This window comes from Penicillium manginii (genome assembly GCF_028828005.1).
Source record: "Penicillium manginii strain IBT 31320 chromosome Unknown utg000008l:1.0-3226943.0:1.0-3228205.0, whole genome shotgun sequence".
Lineage (NCBI taxonomy): Eukaryota > Fungi > Ascomycota > Eurotiomycetes > Eurotiales > Aspergillaceae > Penicillium > Penicillium manginii.
In genome coordinates, this window is record NW_026643109.1 from 2,977,802 (window position 1) to 3,000,400 (window position 22,599).

The window sequence follows — 22,599 nt, forward strand, 5'->3', positions numbered from 1 at the left end:
AAAGTAATTGGCTGGCCAGTAGGCTTCCTTGCCCGTCCAGAAGTGCGTAGTGAAGTCATGAAAAGGCTGGCCGGCGCTAGATGACCCCATAATGTTACACTCTCTAAAAGACAAGACCTTGCAGATGACTTATTTGGTAATTGATGCTCTAGATCAGTGTACATATAAGCTTCATTCCCTTCTAGATTTGATTGTCCAGGAGTCATCGGTCCACAGACAGATAAATTGGATTGTCTCTAGCCGAAATTGGCCTGAAATTACCGAGCGTCTTGATATTGCAACCCAAGTAGCTCCCATCCCATTAGAGCTAAATGATGTATCCGTGTCCGAAGCTGTGAATATATTCAATCAACACAAGGTTGATGCTTTAGCAAAGGTTAAAAGATATAAAGACAGAATCTGTGATAGGATTTGCCATCATTTGTTGCTAAACTCTCAAGATACTTTTCTATGGGTAGCTTTGTGGTCTGCCAAAACCTTGATGGAACACCATCAAGGCACGCTATCAATATGCTAGAAGCATTCCCTCCCGGACTGAATGCTCTGTATAGCCGAATGATTGATCAGGTTCGCCGGTCATTAGATGCCGAGCTTTGCAAGCAGATACTAGCTATTATGTCAACAGTTTTTCGACCTATTACGGTTAGCGAACTAAGTTCACTCATTGAAGTGCCAGATGACGACTGTTATGAGCAGGAATTCCTCTCCGAGATTATCGCAGTTTGTGGCTCATTTCTGACGTTACGCGAAGATACTATAACATTTGTCTATTAGTCTGCAAAGGATTTTCTACTCTAGGAAGCTGTAAATGTATTTCCTAAAGGTATCGGAGATGAGCACTATATGATTTTCTCACGTTCCCTCGAAGTTATGTTCAAGGCACTTCAACATTATATCTTCAAAATCAAATTACCTGGACTACCTGCGAAGGATATCTGCAAACCTAGCCCAAATCCACTAGCAGCAGCAGAATACGCGTGTTTCTACTGGGTAGACCATCTGCAAGGGAGCAAGCGTTATAGAGCTCCCGAGCTAAGCATTTATGACAAGGGTCGCGTGGATACGTTTCTACAGCAGAAGTTTCTTCACTGGCTTGAAGCCCTTAGTATCTTGGGAAGCGTGTCAGATGGTATCCAAGTGATGCAAAAGCTTGAAATTTGATTGAGGTAAGTGGCTATTTATGAAAAAAGATGGTCTTCTCTTCTGACAAAGGGCGCAATTTAGCAGGACAAGGAAGAATCGGAGGAACTATTCAATCAAGCTCGAGATACCTCTAAGTTTATACCAGTACGGTCAACTCGACCTCGCCTTCAACCACCACAGTATTTTAGAAGGCTCAGACTTTGAGGGTTAGTACAATTGATATTTGCAGTCCTTTAACCGTTTGTAAAATTTATATTATTTACGTGCTCGACGAAATATATTGCATTGAATTCTGGCATTTTTGGCCGGGATGACCGAAATAGATTATGTAATCAAAAAGTCCCGAGTTGTCCTCAAAACTAAATGTCAGGATAAGGAATTGATGTACTGGCTAGTACTGAACATGTCCCATAGAAACATATGATTGATTGATTAAAGATCAGAGTGGTTGAACACTCGTGAGAGTCTGTATCATCTAGTTTCGGTGTGTTACGACACCATACTCCGAGTCTACACCGAATACCACACGAATACGTGGGGAATTGGGCGGACGATGAACATCCCACCCAAAAGCGTCTTAGTGGTATTTGACCACTCTTTCCGCTCGACACTAAACCCTTTTAGGAAGTTGTCTTCAAAACTAAACCCCTTTAAGTTAAACGCAAAGCAATCCCCTTAATGTGATAGATCTGAAGATAGTGGTAACACCTTTTACGACCCCTATTTTGGGTTTCTAGAAAGCAATCCTCCTCTTCACTCTTCTGTTCGGTTCGGGCTTATGATCAAGCTCTACTTACATTATTATGGCAACACTAGCCTGTGATCCTTTTCGGCCAAGAGGCCAACGTCAAAAATATGGATCTGTTCAAGAGAGAAAAGCGTCCAAGATAGCCCAACAGCGGGAGAAGCGTCAGGCTACCCGCGCTGCTCAACGCGCCCAACAATTTGATCAGTACTACTCCATAGAGACGCCTCTATACACTGATACCAGTGAAACTCCATCAATCTCCTTCCCTCCAGGGGTACCCTCTATTGCTACTGAGCTTGAGCAGCTTCTTCCCCCTCTCAGCCCAGCCTTAGGACCATGGGAACTATCGACTCCTGATGTCCTACAAGGTAATGAACCAACAGCAGAAGGCGTACATGATGTGGTTGACGAGCCTGGTATCATGGCCCCACTTGAAAATACAGAAAACGACGCGAACACAGTCAGCCAATTACCAAGGATGACGGAAAGTCTGGTCCAGGCGACTGAATCATTTACGGAACCAGACCCTGGGGACTCAGAAATCCTTATAGCCAACCTAGCTAGTAATTCTCACGACCTTGCCCGACTTCTTACTGACCAACTCCAACACCACCATGGCTGCTGTCACCAGTGTCATACGCAACAGGAGAGTGAGCATTAAATGCAGCATACAGAGCATCTTGGGCTAGGAGAGTATATGGAACGGCTTCAGGCAGATGGTGGATATCTAGATGTCTTGAGTGCCGCGACAATGGCTAAACGTGAGGACAACCTAGCGGGACAGACCAGCGCAGACCGAAAACGGGAGATCTATACTGGGATCAATTTAGCCATGCCTGACGCTGGTCCAGTGCACCTCTGCCTTGCTGCCGACCATGAGCCAGAACGCCCGACCGCGGTAACATTTGATATCGATAGTATCGTAGGATTTGCGTACAGCCTAGCAGTGGCTAAACTTGGAGTGCGGTGGAACTCAACTCAGATGCCTGTGTCTGATCTTCACTTAAGTCTACATCTTGACCCCCTTCCGCTTCAATATGTTGATAGTGACGGCCGCCCTCACCACGTCCGGCGGCCAGTGCATAAGATCCCACATTATACCTTTGGGCGGTTGGTCGGTTTTGAGGATATATCTCTTTACTTCCTGTTTCCACGACTGTATCGCGAGGACCAGCAGTCCAGCCGTCTCCGGGATGAAGACTTTCGTATTTGGATGGACCAGGTTCTTCTGCCGGCACTCTACCGGCACTATGACGGCTCCCTTGTCCAGTATTATCCTGCTAGCTTTGATCACAGCCGGATGAACGCTATGGCCCGGGGAGTTGAGATGCGCTCGCAGCGAGTGGACCCAGTCGCTCGGCAGCAGCTTCTATTCTATTTTTCTCCCACCAAATACACTCGCGCTTGTGTGGGCAAGTATTCTAGAGACCATCGAGAATACTGGACTTCAGCAATTCTCGGGCGTGACTATCCTCGTCCAAGGCAAAAACTTGAAGACGTTGACCAAAGCCAACACGTGGGATGGTATGATGCAGGAGTTTGCCCAGCATTGGGGTAACACGATCGATGACTCTCATCTCTCCGATCAATTCTACGTCGACATCGGGAAAGAGACGTGTCCTACTGGGCCCTCACGGGTTGGTGGTGTGGGACTTCACGCATCGAGGTACCGTTCGGACACAGAGCCCCGTATAAACCTACTAGTGCCACAGACCATCCTCTAACGACGATGCTGCCTTGAATCGTATGCGGATTGGATCGGGCAGCAGCATCCTCCTGGATCCTTGCGTCCAAAGCAGCAGTTTTATCCGACCAGCCTGCTCCACGATACTGGCAGCCTCACATTGGAAACGCGTCGATCTTCCCCACAGCGGCAGGCGGGTTTTCTCTACACGCAGCTCTATTCAAGTGTGAAGGAGGTTTTTGCAGCGCGGGATGTGTACCCATTTTCCAACCCGGCCCTGGAAACCTTGGCACTCGATCCCCAGCTACGCAAGACATGGCAGCACGTCAGAGGTGGTCTCAGCCATGACCCTATCGCGTTAATACGGGCTTATCTGAATATGAAGCAGAGATGCCATGCTGCCTTGTAAGGATCATACATAAAAGTCTTCGGGCTTCGTGAGGAACATCGCGTCTCACTCCGCCTGTTCTATTCGATCGACCAGGAGCTTCGAGAGCGCAATCTCCACAACAGGCCACTTCCAGGGGTTCCATCAGAAGTTGAGCCGTTTTACTCTCTCCCTACCCCGACCCTTCTCTTTTGGTTCCACTAGAATATCAACAAGTTCTATGTGGGGTTTGAGACTGTCTATAGCATCAATGACCGCCATTTTATCACGTGGGAGCATACTCGGGCCATAATGATGTTCCTGCGCTGTCTACCGTTTTCCTACGCGGGTGGCCTATCCCACGGGGGTAAACGGGATGCGCCGCATCCGCTTTCCTAGGGTTGGCGCCAGTATGGCCCCCACCCCCCCCCCCCAGCACGGCGCATCCGGTTTGATTTCACGCCACAGCCGTTCGCGCACCGGTAGATCGATCTCCTCCTGAAATACACTAGCTACCGGTTGATAGTTGATTTAGAAGTCCTGTCAGTTTCGGGAACTTTCGAGCCGTTTCTGGGCGATCTTGGCGCAGGTCAAAATCTAGGGTTTTGTTGATAGGGTGCGACCGGGCCGCTCCTTCCCAGGGGTTAGGGTTTTCGGGGCACCACCGCTCTCCGATCTGATCTATCATATTTACCAGCACCGTATAATAGCTTGTAGGTTCTTAGGGTTTAAACTACTGTATGTATTTGGGTACCAATTGAGGGACCTTGTCGACTCGAGAGACTGCGTTGTGGTTGACATTACGGCGATATAAAACTGCGACGTTGTGTACCGAGCGGGAACTAACCCCTGACCGATGGCAGACCCACACGCGGGAGGGCCCGAGAGCCCTCCCACAAACACTCAAGAAACCACCAACGGCTTCACTAGGGAAGATCTCGCAGCCAGGACCACCGTCGAGAACCGGAAGCGAACCCGGAGTGGAGATGCCTTCGGTCCTTCGGATCCAGCCGGTCGAATCACCACCAAGGAGGTGTGGAAACTGATCGGCACACTAAAGGACGTCATCCACCACCAAACCGCGACCATCGCAGCAACCCAACAGGAACTCCAGGAGGTCAAGCACAACCAGCATGTCCTCCAGGAACAGAACGAGAAGCTACACGATGAGGTGAAGGCGCTGCGGACACAAATCGAGAGCAACCCTCCGGCGACAGCAACCAAGACCTGGGCCGCCGTCGCGGTGGAGGGCGGCAGTAGCACCTCCCTAGTGAACCCCCAACGACCCGAGAGAGACCAGGATTGCGTCCGGATCAGCACCCAGAGGACTTTTGTGGACCCACGAGACAACGATAACAGCGATGGAAACACGTTCGGACGATATCTCTCTATCGATGCCGCCAACAGTCATATTCGTACCGCGTTGCAGAGCGACACCGCGACCCAAGACGCCCAAGTAGCCGGCATTGGCACTACCAAAACCGGCTACATCATTCGATTCAAGAACACGGAGTCAGCCGAGATGGCCCGTAGCAATACGGAGTGGCTACACAAGCTGGGCAACAACACGAGGCTAGTGAAGCCACGATTCGGGGTCGTCGTACACCGGACCCCCACCGAGGAATTTGATATTGAGACAGGGGCCGCCCAGGCGGCGGAGAAAATCATCGCGGATAACGACCTAGCGGATCACAGCTTCCACATCGAGGAACTAGCTTGGATGAAAGCGAAGGATAAGGCTCTGGGGAAGTTCGCGTCGCTGGGAATCTGGTTCGATTCCCAAGAGGGGGTGGACTATATGCTTCGAAAAGGGTTCCTTGTCAGCGGACAACTCATCACCAGTGTTGAACGACGCGAAATCAAGAAGAAGCGGTGCTTCCGGTGCCAACGGTTCGGTCACCTAGCGTGGTCATGCAAGGAAACACCACGATGCGGACACTGCGCAGGACAACACGAGCGGGAGCGATGCCCGCCTGGAGTGAGAGCCCGATGCCTGGATTGCAGCCGTGAACACCCTAGGGCGATCGAGAGTGCCCAACACCATCGACCTCCAACCCTAGCAGATGCTAGAGAAGAATCTCCGCATCCTACAGTTGAACATGATGAAATCGGGACCGAGAATGGAGGCGCTGATCAATGATCCCCAGAGCCTAGAGCTGGACGTTCTGCTGATCCAGGAGCCATATATTACCACCTACCGCACGCATGTCAACCACAGCGCCTGGCGTTTATACCGACCTACGACTCAGACCGACGCCGTTCGGTTTCGCAGCTTGCTCTACGTCAATCGAAGAATTTCTACCTCATCGCACCGTCAACTACCGTGTGACCACCCAGATGTCGCGGCCATCAGGATCTGGACAGCCGACTCCCAAACGCTGGTATTTTCCATCTACATACCTCCAGTACCACTTTTCACGGGCGATGACTCGTCAGCATTGCCAACCCTTACGGCGATACAAAACTCCATCACAACCGCGACACAAAATGAGCAGCGCGCGACTAGCATCATTGTTTCTGGTGATTTCAACCGACACCATCCAATGTGGGGCAACAACTATATCGCTCCCAGATTCATTGAAGACGCCAGCGACCTGATCGATTTCTTCCAAGCCCACAACCTCCACAGTTGTCTCCCTCGAGGGACGGCGACTTACTGGGCACTCAACAACCCGGGACAAAACTCGACCATTGACCAGACGGCGACAGATAGCCCGGACTTGCTTGTCAAATGCCATCTGTATCACGAAAACTACGGATCCGACCACCGTGCCACCTATTCAGAATGGAACCTTCAACCCCAGAGCAGGCCAAACGCCAAAGCAAGGAAGGCGTATGAGCGCGCGGACTGGGCCAGAATCGGCGAGGAAGTAGCCCGACAGATGAGCCCAGGGAAGCAGATCAAGACCCGGCCAACACCCGACCGGGTAGTGGAAAACCTCACATCGGCGACGGCCCAGGCGGTCGACCGGTTCACACCTGACACACGCCCCACGCCATACTCCAAGCGATGGTTCACTCCAGATCTTAAGGTCCAACAAGTCGAAGTCAACCAACTGCGTAGGAGGTGGCAGGCAAGCTGCGCCGGGCTGGGAAGAGACCACGCTAGCACTACGGCTGCCTTCCAAGCTATGCAGCAGAAACGACGAGCGTGGACGCGGACCATCGAGAAAGCCAAGTCCTCACACTGGAAGCAGTTTCTAGACGAAGCGGGTGAAGGGAAGCTCTGGAAGGCTGCGACATACATGAAGCCCCGAGAGACATGGGATTGCGTCCCAGCACTGCGAGTGGGTTCGGAGGAGTGCACCCAAAACGAAGACAAAGCGAAGGTATTCCTGGATGCGTTCTTCCCCGCCATGAATACACCCGAGTTCAGCCCACCTACCACACCGGAGACGGAACTCCCGTGGCACCCGATCACTGAATCGGAGATTGAGCGATCACTGAAAGCAGCCAAAGGGAATACAGCGCCCGGGGAAGATACCTTACCGATGCTGGTTTGGAAGAAGCTTTGGAGGCATCTAAAGGCCTTTATTGTTAGCATCTTCACAGCGTGTGTAGAGCTAGGGCACCATCCGAGACAGTGGAGAAGCGCAAAAATCATCGTCCTACGGAAACCAGGCAAGCCGGATTACTCGTCACCCGGTGCCTACCGCCCAATCACACTTCTCAACACGCTCGGCAAGCTCCTAGAGGCAGTGATGGCCCGACGGTTGTCCTATCTTGCGGAGAAGCACGGCCTGCTACCGAACAGCCAGTTTGGCGGACGGCCGGGTAGGAACACCGAGCAAGCCCTACTGGTGCTGTCTAGTGCGATCGACAAAGCCTGGTACAAGCACAAGGTGGTGACCCTGGTCGCCTTCGACCTCAAAGGCGCCTTCAACGGAGTTAATAAGGCGAGCCTGGAGGCGTCTCTGCAGGCGAGACGGATCCCGATTGTGGCCAGAAAATGGATTGCAAGCTTTATGAGCGACCGGCACGCCAACATTGGGTCCGACGACTTCCGCACTAAGACTGCACTGCTGGTGAATGCTGGTCTAGCGCAAGGATCACCACTTTCCCCCATCTTGTTTGCATTCTTTAACGCCGACCTGGTCGACCAGCCCGTCGACTCACACGGAGGTGCATCGGCATTTATCGACGACTACTTCCGGTGGCGAGTGGGCCACTCGACCGAGGAGAACCTAGCCAAAATACAGTCCGAGGATGTCCCTCGCATTGAGGAATGGGCGCGACAAACCGGATCCTCTTTCGCAGCGGAGAAGACCGAGCTCATCCACATCACCAGAAAGAAGGGAGAGCACTTGAGAGGAAAGGTCAGCTTCGATGGAACCGACATCAAGCCGTCACCAACAGCCAAACTGTTGGGTGTGGTGTTCGACCAGGGACTCCGCTGGAAGGAACACGTCCAGCAAGCCATCAAACGCGCCACCAAAACGACTCTCGCTCTGAGTGGATTACGACACTTGCGCCCAGAGCAAATGCGTCAGCTCTACCAAACCTGTGTCACGCCCATCGTGGACTATGCATCGACGGTCTGGCATGACCCGCTTCGGGACAAAACTCACCTGCGTCAATTGAATACAGTCCAAAGAAGCGTGTTGATCCGGATCCTATCCGCTTTCCGAACAGTAGCAACATCAGCGCTAGAAGTGGAAGCCCATATACTTCCCACGCATCTCCGTCTTCGCCACCGAGCGCAGCGCACCATAGCGAGACTACATACTCTACCCCGGGACCACCCCATTTGGGGCGCACTGGCGCGTGCCCAGAATCGTAGAAACAACGTGGGATCCTACGCACGCTTCCCCTTTGCGGAAGCGTTAAAAACCATGGAAGTCGACAGGCTTAATGAGTTAGAAACGATCGACCCACGCCCGCTGCCGCGCTGGCGAGCGGACTCCTTCACAGACATCGAACTGGAGCACGACCGGGAAATGGCGAGAGGAAGAGCAGAGTCCGCAAAAGACACGTCTGATATTGTGGTCTACTCGGACGCCTCCGGGCGTGAGGAGCATCTAGGAGCGGCCATCGTCACACTCAACGACAATGGAGAAGTGTTAGAAGCCCAACAGATCCAAGTGGGTCCGATGGAACGCTGGTCGGTCCACATCGCAGAGCTCATCGGCATCCTTTACGCGGTCGATATGGTATTCAAGCTGGCCCACCAACGCATAGACAGACTGGGATCGCTGGGGGGAACACACGGGACGGCAACAATCTTAAGCGACAGCAGATCGGCGCTGCAAGCAATCCGGAACCCAAGCAACAAATCGGGACAGCGAATCGTCCATGCGATCACCCAGGCAGCCTCCGAGGTTCAAGCAAAGAACATCAGACTCTGCCTCCAGTGGATCCCAGGACATTGTGAGAATGCCGGGAATGATGCGGCAGATGAACTCGCCAAGGAAGCCGCGCAACCGGGTAAAACCCATTCCTTCCGGCTGCTACTATCGAGGGCGAACGCGTTCATACGCAGCAAAATTCATGCTCAATGGGAACAGGAGTGGAAAGTTAGCACCAAAGGTGCTCACTTACGAAAGATTGACAGCGACCTACCGGCGCGGTACACGAGAAAGCTCTATGGGAACTTACCCAGGAATCGCGCATACCTGCTGACGCAACTACGCACGGGCCACAACTGGTTATCCACCTACGCGAAGAGGTTCGGCTTCCGCGAAGATGATTTGTGCGAGTGCGGCGCGCAAGAGACGATCAGCCACGTGTTGCTGCACTGTCCAAACCTGCAAGAGCTGCGGGGTGAATTGAGGAAAAAAACCGGGGACGCGTGCAACAGCGTGTCGAGTCTGCTGGGAGGCTCAACCGAAGGTGAGAAAGGTAGACCAGACAACGTCTCAAGGGCGAAGACGGTTCAGGCCGTATTGGACTTCGCCGAGGCGTCACAGCGGTTCCGCAGTCGTGCGCCATGAGGGCAGCCTAACAACGGAAGCGGCAATGGGCCAGGATAGGCCGTGACGAGGCTCTAAGTTCCTGTCAGGAAGTGGATCATTCTAAATGTACACACTCAGATATATAGTTGTCGTATACTGCATATCGCTTTGCGAGGGGTCAGTGTAAATGAAATCTACTACTACTACTACTACTACTACTACCACTGTATGTATTTGATCCATTGCAAGCTATCAGTTTGCTGGTCAAAGTTCGGCACGGGTTGGAATAGCAGCTTGGTGATCCACTGAGACCCACTGAATGGGAATTTTCCACTGCTACCAAAGACGTGCCACAGTATCTCATGCTCTATCCCTGTCTAGAATTTAAATCAAGGGGGAAAATGGCTCCAATGTTTACAGTCAGCTGGACGAAATAGAAGTAACGTACTTTTTGTTACAGAATGAAAATTACGTGGAATGGGCGACTATCTCTTCTGACTTTTCGCTGATTCGCTTCTTTGGTTGTCAACAGTGGTTCATCTCCCAAGAATAACTGATAGTTTAGCCCCTTTCTGACCCAGGCCTCCCACACTTGATCATGAATTCAAGCTCGCTTTTCTGAGCTCTCTGCCAATTGATAGCTCACATCTACGACGTTATGGTGGAATTGCCAATATGATGAACTTGTCGATAGTGAGGTCTTATGTCCTCATTTCACTGGCCTTCCATGTCTCTGGTAAGAATACCCCTATTTCTGAAAGCATTCATAACTCGCTGAAATCGCAGTCACGCAGCATTCAAAGTCACCTGGCCTAATGATGGAGATGTTGTGAGCATCTTCAATGGTATTGATACCACATGGTCGTATAATTCAACCGACGATATTGCAAGGCCCCTCTCCATTCAATTTCTTCAATTCCAGGGTGCTCATACGAGTATTACAACCGTGGGATATAACCTCAACATTACTCGCGGCGCATATAAGATTAAAACTGCAGTGTTTGTGGCAGAGTCTTACGGTCTCAATTTCTTGTTTGACAATGAGATTTTCGGAGTAAATGGCCTGAGGGCGTCTTTTTCATCCGATCCTCGCAGCACGCTTTCAATCATTTCAGCAACAGCTGTAACGAATTACACATCCACAATCTCTACAGTCCAGATCGCTAGCCAAACGATCGATCAAACCTCTGGATTACCCACGGACTCAGCCCAAGCGCAAGAAGCAGCCAATGAGACAAAAAGAGGCGGACTGAGCCGAGGAGGTAAGATCGGGACTGGAATAGGCGTTTCTATCGGTACAGCCGTAATTGTTGGATTTTTAATTTTGCTTCATCGACTCCATCGTCGCGAAAGAATTCGAGAACCTCAACAAGACTCGGTCCCAGTATCGATACCAACGGAAGTTGGAGGGACAGACTTGAGACCTGAGCTTGATGGCAAACCTGTCAGGCCTGTGAGTGAGCTACCTTCTTAATTCGGCCAAACCTTAGCAATATTTTTGTCCTCGCAAGTGCCATTCTCGGCCAATCAGTATCAGCCATCCTTTATATGTTGACATTTCGAAGGACATGAAAGGTTATTTCCACCAATGCATGAATGATAAAACTTTGCTTACTCTTCTGATCAAATCATATTTCTTTTTTGATCTTCGCTAACGAGTAGCTCCGATTGGAGAGCACTATGAGCAGTACTGTTGTCCTAACTTGGTTCCATGGCTCCAAATCTCGTAACACTCGGGCCTACCCTTCTGTTTCCCAGGCAACAGTCCTTGCTTAAGGTTATATTTGTACGATATTCAAAGCATCAGACCGAGCCACGGAGGGCGTGTCGAGATCATACTATTAGTCTTCATTTCATTCTCAATGACCGGGTGAACCCAATCTTTCTTGGGACATAATTGACGCATCTACTCAACAGCAGTAATTTTCTAGAACAAAGGTGTCGTTTTTGAAGAAACAATTAGATCGACCTGAAGGCCCTGGAGCCTGACTCCACACTGAAGCCCACAAGAATGCATTGTTTGGCCTTTGACCATCCATGGTTCCGACTAATTTAGTAAACTAAATTAAGAACGAGAGATGGGATAAAGCGAGATCGGAGCCGTCGAACTTTATCCGTCATGGACCTTAGACCTAACTAACTTACGCAGGCTATGTCATTGCCAACCTAGGAAAATCAATCCATTTGCATTCCAAACGTGTTTATCAGTTGCAGAAATGGCAATGACCGGCTACTGACAAGCAGTAGCGAGCAAATGACACAGCACGAGTGGCTAAGATCACGATCGACGACCGAAACCCTTTTGCTGAGCTAATCGGATGGTAATTCCCCCAATCCGTTCCTTCTCATCGCCATGATCTCCTTGTGCAAATCTTTCACGTGAAATTCCATGGCAGCTAATCGACGACTAAATATGTCGGCCAGGTCGACACAGATCTTTTCGTTCTTGGCATCCTGATGGCTCAGAGAATTTTTCTATAATCTGTAAAATGTACTTCAGTAAGGGTTTCAGTCTTCTTGCGTACATAGCAAACGACTTAACTAACCGTCCTTTCTTCGTTTGGGTCTTCCAAGGCGATTTTGAAACTTTGGCCCAACTTACCCTAATGCTCATGCCTACTGATAGTTATATAACTCCCACCCGCTCGACTTCGGGAGTCTCACTGCAGTTGTTCGAATAATTTTTCCGTCCTACTCCATGCAACTGTCATATACCTTCGAAAAGTCCTTTTCCATTACCCACGCCCCTCCACTGCATCAAAGGATTTGTGCAATTTAGTTTATCTTCACAACATATATCAGTTTGCTTCTTACAACTATCTTGTTGTATCATCTTAAATTGAGATATCAATCTCATTGTAAGTATTTTTGCGCACACTTTATCTTGAGAACTTGAGGTTAATTAATATTGAAGACATTACTTCCACAAAATGGCATCCTAAGCAGTCAGCGTAGGTCTTTGTGCCTGCTGTGGGCATGCGGTTTCCACAAGAGATAAATCAGCAAGGAATGTCCTTACTATTGGGTTTTGCTGCGGTGGTTGTGCAGTAACACTCCAAGGCGTAGGTAGCCCAAATTAGTAGGCCTGGCACTCAGGTCCAAGGTCACCTCAGAGGGTCACCCTAGTTGGGTGGAGGGTCTACGATGGGCTTTGGGATTTTTATTAGGCCCACGACCCATCGTGGGGGCCCATTATTTGATACACACACACACACACACACACACACACACACACAATTCATTAACGCCCGTGGACTGAGCAGAAGGGGCAACTATCACTGATCTAAATTTACATGCTTTAGCTACTGCTGTGCCTCCTTGGAGCCCATACAAGATTCCTTTCAGTGTATGTCATCTCAGGTACTAATATCCTAGCTGGTCCTTGTGGGTTGGTGTTTAGTTAGTAGAATTGCTTGAAGGAATTTCTCCAAGTGTTCAACATCCTATCCTCAGCAATTGAAGCACGTCTACCGTCTCTGGCACAAGGTAGATGGTAGTCGTGGCATTCCGAGCGTACTGGCCACCCATACCGCCTTCAGCGGTATGGGTGGCCCACGTCCACATAGAATTAACGTCCAAATCGAATTTTATTGCAATTATACCTAATATATCAACGCAACGGCGTAGTATCTATACTAAATAGGGCACTATCTGGTAAATTTGCCAATTCTGCATCATTTGACGGCAAAATTAATGGTTTTGGAGATGGTGGTGGCGATCGGCCGTACTGCTTTTTGTATGCGTTGCGGAGCTTCGTTTTAGCAGTTCTCTCGCGTTTTAACGCGCTCGTAGCAATACTGCGATTGGCATCTTTAATACTGAGTATCCCATTCTGCGATAGTGGCTTAATCTGACGCTTACTTTTTCGACGTTGTAATGGCGTGCGTATGGCTGCCATTTTGGCAACAGTATCAGAAGCAATTGTAGCGCGTTCGGCGTCAATCTCAGCATATTGAAATATTCGATCAATATTGCGCTGGTGTTTTGGTTGAATCCCTGGGATATTTGCGCATTTGGCGTAATTTTTCAAGCGTTTTTCCATGCTTTTAGGAGGCGTAGCTTCAACACTAGAGGATGAGGGAAACTCTGGTGGTGGTGTTTTTTCCCCATGTATAGCATAATCGGGTATAACCAGATCATCAAATATAGGCATCTCCTTCTCTAGAGCCTTAACAATTGCAGTACCATCGGTCGGATATATCCCACGTTCCTTGAAGCCATCACGAAGAATACGCCGACTTCCCCAGGCATCTCGCCGAACATTTGTAATAACACGTAAGAATTCAGATTTGCCTGCGGGCTCACGTCCCCAGAAGGATAACTCATTATTTTCCTTCTTGAAATGTTGCTTCAGTGCAAGAAAAGGCTTCCCATCAAGCGGTTGACAGATATGAGTTGAATGAGCTAAGAAACAAAAGGGTATAATATCCCAATTGAGGCATCGTGTGATAAATTCCTCAGTTTTATGTGACCCATGACCATCAAACAATAATAACCTCTTCTCACCTGGGCGGACTCGATCAATTGTATGCTTCTGAAAATGATTTAACCATTCAAGAGCAAGATCATCATTAATCCATCCATTTTTAGAGACACTGGTTATCGTACCCTCAGGTAATTGTTCAGATGCATAAAACCAATCTTCCTGGAAAGTTGATCCTTTGAAAATATAGAGTGGAGGAATTGAAGAGCCATCTGCAGCAATACATTCAAGTGCTGTAATATTTTCTGAATGCTCTGCCTCGGGCAGATCTGAACGGTATTCTGTACCACTTATGACATTCTGAGGCTTTCCCTTACCAGGTTGAAAGCCACATTCATCAAAGTTGAATACTAAGTGCGGCGGAAGGGTTTTGGTAACCCTTGCGAGATTGTTATACCACAGTTCAAGAACTCCAGCTTCTTCAGCACCAATACGCTTGACATCCTTAACTTTTTGTCGTACTGGGGCAAGTTTTTTATGTGGTGGTAACCGTTCTATAAAACGATATGCCCACATATGTGAAACTGGTGATCGAGGTTTTTTAGCACACGTAATCAAGCGATTAGCGTATGCTTCCACCATTGCAGGCGTCAATGGCATATAATGACGCTGCATATAGTCAACCCAGTCCTGCAATGCACGATCCTGAGCCTTCGTCAACGCCATATTGGTAGGATTGCGGCCACAAAGTGACGTTCTTCCGTATTTGATGCGCCCGTGGAGCACCCCATAAGGCACGTCAAATTCGCGTGCAATACGCTTGATATTGGGTTTTTTGACAGCACGAGCAGCAGCGCAAGCTTTAATTACGCGAGATTCGCGAATTTCATCAAATTTAGGCATAGTGGTGGATGGTAAGCGTGCAAAATAGGTGGAATTGCAAAAAAATTCGATATGGACGTTAATTCTATGTGGACGTGGGCCACCATCACCGCGAAGGCGGTGATGGTGGCCAGTACGCTCGGAACGCCACGACTAGGGGTTAGACTGGGGTTGGGGTGGGTTAAGATTAATCTTCGTTGGTCGACACGGTTAAGCGGCGTCGAGTCGGCCCGTGGTGATTGCAAATCGTATTATGGCTCGCACTGCTTCCAAATTCGGCTTCCAGTTCTGGTCCTTCAATTATGGTAGGTGTAATGGTAGGTTCAGGCTCCCAGGAGCTCATAGCGAAATTTGGACCAATTATCTCTACTGGGGCTTTGTGGTACATGTGAATCATTCATGGCACCGATTGGCTCATTATCCCTCCACTCTATTAGTGGTATCCAATGATCGCATCAATATTTACGACCCACAGGCTCCTGGGAGCCAAGGCCAATTATTAACCAATAATTTCAAAGACGACTTGTGAGCATGTGGGCCATTGATGGCACTAATTGGCTTATATCTCCGAGTAGTACCCACCCGCATCCGCTTCGTTCCCAGGAGATTGATGTGGGTAATGCCTTTGCAAAGACGCGGCTGACCGCAGAGGTTTGTTCTTAAAAAACGTAATCGAACTAATGACTGGCTCGCTGTACAAGAAACTCTGTTGTGAGATGGGGCTGTGCGAATCAGTCCCGCGCCGTACCATAGCTTTTATCTACTTGATATTGTGTAGGTGTGATGGATTTTCTCCGATATGCGAGGTAGGCAACGAAGAACCCTGCGGTCTGCCTGCCTTTGGTGAGTTGCTGTTGAGTGCACTCACGGGCTCATGGCCGGTGAGTGAAATCAAATGACATGACCTCGTCGCCTCGCCCATCGCAATAAAGGGCGGACTGACGGTGGTAAATGTTGATAACTGTCAATCCTTTTCTGTTGCATTCTCACGACTATTTACACGATGCGAACAGCCAAAAAATGTTTTTCATGTTCCGGATCACCAGGCGCAAAATGCAATGCCTCTGAGAACTGCTTTGAGCCAGTGATGAAATGTTGAGCTAGTTATTCATTGAAGAGTAGTTTGAGCTTGAGCCCTCACAATTCACAATGATGATCTCATTGATGCAGACCGAATACCTGGCTAAATTGCTATAAATACCCGGTCATTCGCCAGCCGAATGGTCCTTCGCAAGCATTCCTTTGTCACCCCGGGTCAAAGAATATCGAACTCTTTTCGTTTCAGCGGCTACTATTTGGTATGTTGGCTTCAAAATCTTGTAACGAAGTTGACTGACTTGTTGCATCACACTAGCCTGGCTTTTCTCGACACAAGAGGTCTTCGAACAGCAAGTGAGTGTAGCTGCCCAGTCATTTGGAATCATGCTAACTTGGAAAATGTTTGATATTAGCCCCGCCTCCGCTCTCCCCCTGAGAAGCCATTGAACGAACCTTTCAGGATCAGAATCTGGAATTGTCCAAGCTGCGAGCACGGTGAGTTACAAGTTACCTTCATAAGCTACCTGCTAATGATTGAAGATAATCAGGTGCCATCCTTTATACATTTCCCTGCGGTGGACATCAATAACTGAAAATGTAAGTTCAAAAACTGCAGCAATTTTCAAGGCAGATATCATGTGCTGACGGGCCTTTCTAGAGGATGGCAAAATTTCTATCGCGACCTGCTCAATGTCTTGTAAGTCACGCTAGTGCTTTGCCCCTATCCATTCCCAACCCCGGGTACTGCATTTTAATCTCCTTACGAGTGCTATCCGTTCGTGGCTCTCTGTTCTTCAGAAGAGATCGCTGAAGATTCTTTTTTTTTCATAGGGTGAGCTTCAATTTTACACTCGACCGGACCGAGCTATGTTCCCCCCTCGTGCTCGAAACTAAATCAGCTTCAACAACCTGGTGGGCCAAGCCACTGAATATTACTACGCTTGCGCCTTTATTGTCTTTGAAGACGTGGTTGACACGGCCACTTCACCTGGCATATTAGCGGGCCAAGGCAGAAAGCCTTGATGCCCTCTGCTTAGCCATACGGTAAAATTCCAGAGTGTTTTCGTTTCGTCTCTTCAGCATTACCCTGTCCGAACAAAGGTTGACAGTCAATGCATTAGTTTTTGGCAATATTTCGACGGCTATGAGTATCCTGCCCACGTCCAATCCGAAGGCTTGTCGGTAGCCATGAACCAGCCTCACTGTTAATCGAGCGAGTCATCAGAGCATTTGCGACAACGAGAAGAGGCCGAGACCTGGCGGTCGCGGAAAAAAAACAACTAATTCCCCGTTGAGCATCAATGAGCAGACTGAAGCGAACTATTGGCAATAGTCTCAAGGTCAATTATTTCAACCCCTGATTGCAGCTGAGCAAGCGCTAGGACAGCCCATGCTTAGATTCACCATAGATCCCTCGCCGCGAGAGCAGCCATTTTGAGGCCAGGTCGAAGTTTGTCGCAAACAAAATACCACGAAACTCTCGTCCAGTGTTACCTTGCCCTTACATGGTTGAGGATCTGCCCAGAATCGTGCATTGGCAGGTACGGCTACATCCATTCCCTTTGAAACGATGTGATCCCAGGCCCTCCACGTGTGGTCGAGATGAGCCCGCTACCTCATCCCTGGTTTTCTATGCTGATGCCAGGCTGCATCACGGCAAGTTTATACCACCCTCAGTCAACAGAAATTATGTTAACATAGAGTTTAGTGAAACACAGTCCTAATCCAGCCGTTCGGGTGAGTCCGATCGAGAAAGTGCATTATAGCCGGCCGGGGACCTCGTCTAGGCCGCGAACAAGGTAAGTTGCGAGCGACCATATTGCACCAGCTGTTGATAGTTGGTGCTAGATTGAATATATACAGCGGCAAAGTGCCTTGCCTGTGTTCTGATGCAGACGGTCATTTAAAGCTGCCACCATGGCTTATTTACGACTGATCCTGGTAAGTACATTCTCATAACTAGAATATTTCGGAAGTCGACTAACTAAAGTCAGGTCGCTGGAACCTGATGCTATGCTCAATGCAGCCGCAAGTCGACCGAATGCATCCTTGATGTCACCGCTGAGGGGCACGGACTCGCCGGCAGAAGTAGCCTCGCCAGGCCGGCCAGTTGATTGCCTAGACGGTCACAAAGGCCCAATTCTTATTTGAAAGATGCAGGTCGGTTTGTGATATATGGTGAAGAAGACAAACTCATTGACATCGAACGTAGCCGCTGATGTTAATCTCAGTGTGGGCGTGGCACGTGTGTTTTACGCGACGCGCAAGTGCACCCAGCCCTTTGCCCCTCGTAGCATGCGTCTAATGCAGCAGGTCCTCGATAGCCATCAATTCCACTTCCGCCGGTTGCTGACTCTGGCGGGAACGTCAATCGAGTTCGCAAATATGGTTTAGCCATTCTCAATTGCAAAGGGTAAAAATTAATCCGCAGAGCGAAAACTCGGGAAATGATCCGGGAAACACAGAGCGGGCTAGGAGTTCGCGCGGACGAGGGCGGGCTCCGTCAAATGATGTACCCTGCGTGAGTCGAACCCGTGCCGTTGCTAAAAGCAAATGAGAAATTCTACTAGACCACGCAGGCAGAAGGGCTGAAAGCGCCACAACACATCTATCTGCTTAATTATATCCATTATCTGGCCTGAATAGCACACCCGCCTTTCTTCTGGGCACACATCCGGCAAGATCAGCGTTTCGAGCTCCAGAAGTGTATTTCATTCGATCAGGCCGAGACAAAATGATATCTGAAATATGTTTAGAAGGTCTAGGCTTTCTATCACTGGTCCCCTACTGGTTCTTTGCCGATTTTACCGCCAATAATGTACCTAATGGGATTGGCCTGGGGATATATATATTGCTGGTATCGCATCAGCATTTGGCAGCACTACCTCAGATATTGTACAGAATATGGCCAAAGAGCACGACGATGCCTGAGTCGAGAAAACGTCATACAGAAGACCGATCGGATAATGTATTAACAAATAGAATCTAATTTCTAGAGCCATCATTTCGCACTGTTTATCAGCTTTTGCATTCGTCAGGAACAAAGATCCCCACTATGACGGGACGGGTGTTTACCGTTGGCCGCCACTTCACCGCCCGGGAATCACCCGCAAGGGACCCACTGGTCCGGCCCCGTTATCACCAGCTCTCACTCTCAACCCTCACTCACCTTTGGCCCCCACCATCAACACACCACCCATCACCGTCAATCACCGTCAACAAATCAACACATCAACACATCAATACACCACCTACTCACCGTCGAAACTCCGCATCATCCCTACATTCGAACAAACTCTGCTACCACTGCTAGCCAGAAGAGACAAGCATCCACACCAATGGATCACTTTGGATTTCAGCCGCCACCCAGATTGGCCACCCCGCTATCAGCCATGACTCAACGCTCTAATTCACACTACGTGGAGGAGAATGTTCATTTTCGAAGCTCAGATCGTCTTTGAGCGCTACAAAGTGCAGTTCTCGAACCAGGGCCATGTACGGTGACATCTACATACAGTACTGAAGTCATTTAGTACTGAAGTCATTTTACAACATGTATAGTTAGATTCTTGATTCTATCGATTCTTTGGAGCAGGTCTTGGCTTCTTCGCGTCCCTCAGACGGACCCGAATACTAGTCTCTGACACCACGAAGAGGTGCCTGCAATCGCCAGAGGGGATTAGGACGAGGACCGCGGCGCCACGGGTCGCCTAATGAGCGCAAATTTGATAACGCAGGGCTCAAGGCTGCATGGAAGCTCAAGATTATACAATCACAGGGCTCAGGGCTGTGAGGGAGAACTTGGTGTCGCAGCGGTCTCCTGCGGAGGTTCTTGGTAACGCAGGCGTCCCTGCGGAGCACATGTTTACAACGCAGGGCTCATTGCTGCGAGGGAGCACGTTTTTACAGTCACAGGGCTCATGGGCTGTGAGGGAGCGCGTTTTTACAATCATAGGGCTCATGGGCTGTGAGGGAGCACGTTTTTACAATCACAGGGCTCATGGGCTGTGAGGGAGAACTTTTTGACGCAGCACTCTCCAGCGGAGAACTTGGTATCGCAGCGGTCTCCTGCGGGTCTCCCTTGGTTTCGCAGCGTCCCCCTGCGGAGGCTCTTGATGTCGCGGAGGTCCCCGCGGAGCACATTTGTACAACACAGGGCTCATTGGCTGTGAGGGAGCACACTTATACAACACAGGGCTCATTGGCTGTGAGGGAGCGCATTTGTACAACACAGGGCTCATTGGCTGTGAGGGAGCGCACTCTTACAATCGCAGGGCTCATTGCTGCGAGGGAGAACTTGTTGACGCAGCACTCTCCTGCGGAGAACTTGGTGACGCAGCGGACTCCTGCGGAGAACTTGGTATCGCAGCGGTCTCCTGCGAGGCAAACTTGATGACGCGGAGCCCGTCCCGCGAGGCACACTTGATCACGCAGAGCCCGTCCTGCGAAGAGTACTTGGTAACGCAGATCTTACCTGCAAAAGACACCCCAAGGCTGCGAGGCCCGGAGTGTGAGGAGGAAAGTCCTACTTTTCTTTTCGGCAGGAAAAGAGCGTCTTTTATGCTATTCGGAGTAGGGGTTTCGGCAGCGACCACTTGCGTACATTTTGCCGAGTCCAGAGATTTGACTTCTAATTCGCACCGGGCGACCCTAATTTCGTGGGTGTTGAGGCGGTTTATCAACGTTGAAATAAGAAATTTCAAGAGTTTGGAGTGGAGAGCGGGTGGAGTGGCACGCCCCACCTGGTCTAGGCCTGACAAATAAAATGCCTCAACGTTGTTGACAAAGGTCAAACGACTTACAACTTGGCTGGTAAGTTCGAGAATGGGCTGGCTCTGGCAAATTGACTGACCATACCCTCGAACTTGTGTTTGTAGACTTTGCCATCGTAGCTGCCTCGATGCATGCTCCCAAATTTGGACGCATCTACCCTTCCTCACTACATTTATCTGATATAGGCACTGAATGAACGAATCTTTAATTATATTATCAGTTCGATTGACCCCTGCTAGAATATTACAAGCTCATTCAGCCCAATGTGCACGCAGATGAATCTTCTTTAGCAGGACACGTTGAAAGTGACAGCTTAGCGGCACCAATCGCTGGGCGCTGACTTGCAACTCCAACCGCGAATCCAACTTTCTACAAGCCGCAGATTGGGACGTCCAGTTCATGCAGGTAGCTTGTTAGTCAACGTTTGTCCCGTCGAAAATCCGTTGAAGTGTTGCCAAACGCTTATTGCGCCCCGCTTTGAATTTTCACTATGTGAGACCAGATATGGCTGGCCGGGGCTCAGGGGGATGGCCTCTTCCACTGCGGGCATTTGCTCGCCGGATCTATTTTCACACAACATATAGTGTCACACCCGTCACGAAGCATGTAAGAGCCACTCCCGTCATAATTTCAAACAGATCTATTTGTCGGCAACACCCCGCTTGATTCGATACGCGACTATGGGAGCCATTCCAAAAATTCCACGCACCCGGCAGATGCCAGACTTCCGACGTCGATTGCAGCGCGCACTGTCCTTGTCATCCTCGGAGTCTGAATACAGCCGAAGCCCATCTCAATCTCTGTCTGGAGACACCACCGAGGAAGACCCATCAACCCCCTCGAACAAGAAAGACAAAGCTGTTCCGCAACCGGGCGATCCTCCCAATACCCACGATCACGGGGCGCTACCGAGTCCTCAATACGGCGGACACTTATCTCAGCCCAGAGATAGCAACGTACTTACTCTCACATGCCTCGCAGAGTTAGTCCGAGTCACCCCTTATCGTGAAATCAAAGTGTCTACTAACAGATGATACTTCAAGACTAGACGTGCGGGTGAAGTGAGTTTTACATTCCCTCCAAGCAATGAACAAAGGGCTAACCTAAGGCCAGATCCCTAGAATGTAAATTGACGGACCAAAATAAGTGTATCGAGGATCTCCGCAAGGACCTGGCAGACCTTCTCCACCGGCTGGAGGCTGTCGAGGCGGAAGCAGAGGAGCGGATGAAGAGCGATATGACTGATACGTCAGATGGACCGGAGCAGAAGACGGTGCGGACCCGGCGGTCGCAGCGGGGATAAAATTCAACTGGCTCGGGGGCCTCTGCGGACATTGTCTATGCAGAAATCTATCGAGCATTCGACATATGGGCTCTCTCACGCTGAGTGCACTCTTGCCTTACGATTAGCAGCTGTTGAATTTTGGACTAGAACCACTCTTGTGCTTTCTATACATAGTACACACTACATCTGTCTTCTGCGAATACAGCAAAGGCTTTTCAAATGTACCTTTTATGAGTATACCTACCCACCGAGTCAGTCGATGTTAGTATTACACGGCGGTAAATCATTGCTCGGAGTAGCCGAGTCTATATACTGTACCAATTCGTCCCTTCAGTAAGCCTTTCCGGTACGGCGGCAACGGGACG

The 22,599-nt window shown here is 49.7% G+C and overlaps 6 protein-coding genes across 6 annotated transcripts; 5 read left to right on the plus strand and 1 right to left on the minus strand.

Annotated features, from left to right (window-relative positions):
* Nucleotides 1-91: 91 nt before the first annotated feature.
* On the plus strand, nucleotides 92-1,354 carry N7533_011702 (uncharacterized protein; the record flags this gene model as incomplete). Its single annotated transcript, XM_057108352.1, has 4 exons — nucleotides 92-376; nucleotides 409-765; nucleotides 799-1,121; nucleotides 1,213-1,354. The coding sequence occupies 4 exons, from the start codon at nucleotides 92-94 to the stop codon at nucleotides 1,352-1,354; spliced, it is 1,107 nt and encodes a 368-aa protein (XP_056955730.1).
* A 592-nt stretch (nucleotides 1,355-1,946) lies between these two features.
* On the plus strand, nucleotides 1,947-2,552 carry N7533_011703 (uncharacterized protein; the record flags this gene model as incomplete). Its single annotated transcript, XM_057108353.1, has 1 exon — nucleotides 1,947-2,552. The coding sequence occupies one exon, from the start codon at nucleotides 1,947-1,949 to the stop codon at nucleotides 2,550-2,552; it is 606 nt and encodes a 201-aa protein (XP_056955731.1).
* On the plus strand, nucleotides 2,553-3,615 carry N7533_011704 (uncharacterized protein; the record flags this gene model as incomplete). The annotated part of the gene is made up of 2 exons (XM_057108354.1): nucleotides 2,553-3,160; nucleotides 3,231-3,615. The coding sequence occupies 2 exons, from the start codon at nucleotides 2,553-2,555 to the stop codon at nucleotides 3,613-3,615; spliced, it is 993 nt and encodes a 330-aa protein (XP_056955732.1).
* Nucleotides 3,616-10,508: 6,893 nt separating this feature from the next.
* Nucleotides 10,509-11,307, plus strand: N7533_011705 (uncharacterized protein; the record flags this gene model as incomplete). The annotated part of the gene is made up of 2 exons (XM_057108355.1): nucleotides 10,509-10,569; nucleotides 10,628-11,307. 2 exons carry the CDS (start codon nucleotides 10,509-10,511, stop codon nucleotides 11,305-11,307), a joined length of 741 nt encoding a protein of 246 aa, XP_056955733.1.
* A 2,136-nt stretch (nucleotides 11,308-13,443) lies between these two features.
* N7533_011706 (transposase) lies at nucleotides 13,444-15,159 on the minus strand (the record flags this gene model as incomplete). The annotated part of the gene is made up of 1 exon (XM_057108356.1): nucleotides 13,444-15,159. One exon carries the CDS (start codon nucleotides 15,157-15,159, stop codon nucleotides 13,444-13,446), a length of 1,716 nt encoding a protein of 571 aa, XP_056955734.1.
* Nucleotides 15,160-21,629: 6,470 nt separating this feature from the next.
* On the plus strand, nucleotides 21,630-22,252 carry N7533_011707 (uncharacterized protein; the record flags this gene model as incomplete). Its single annotated transcript, XM_057108357.1, has 2 exons — nucleotides 21,630-21,931; nucleotides 22,063-22,252. 2 exons carry the CDS (start codon nucleotides 21,630-21,632, stop codon nucleotides 22,250-22,252), a joined length of 492 nt encoding a protein of 163 aa, XP_056955735.1.
* Nucleotides 22,253-22,599: the final 347 nt, after the last annotated feature.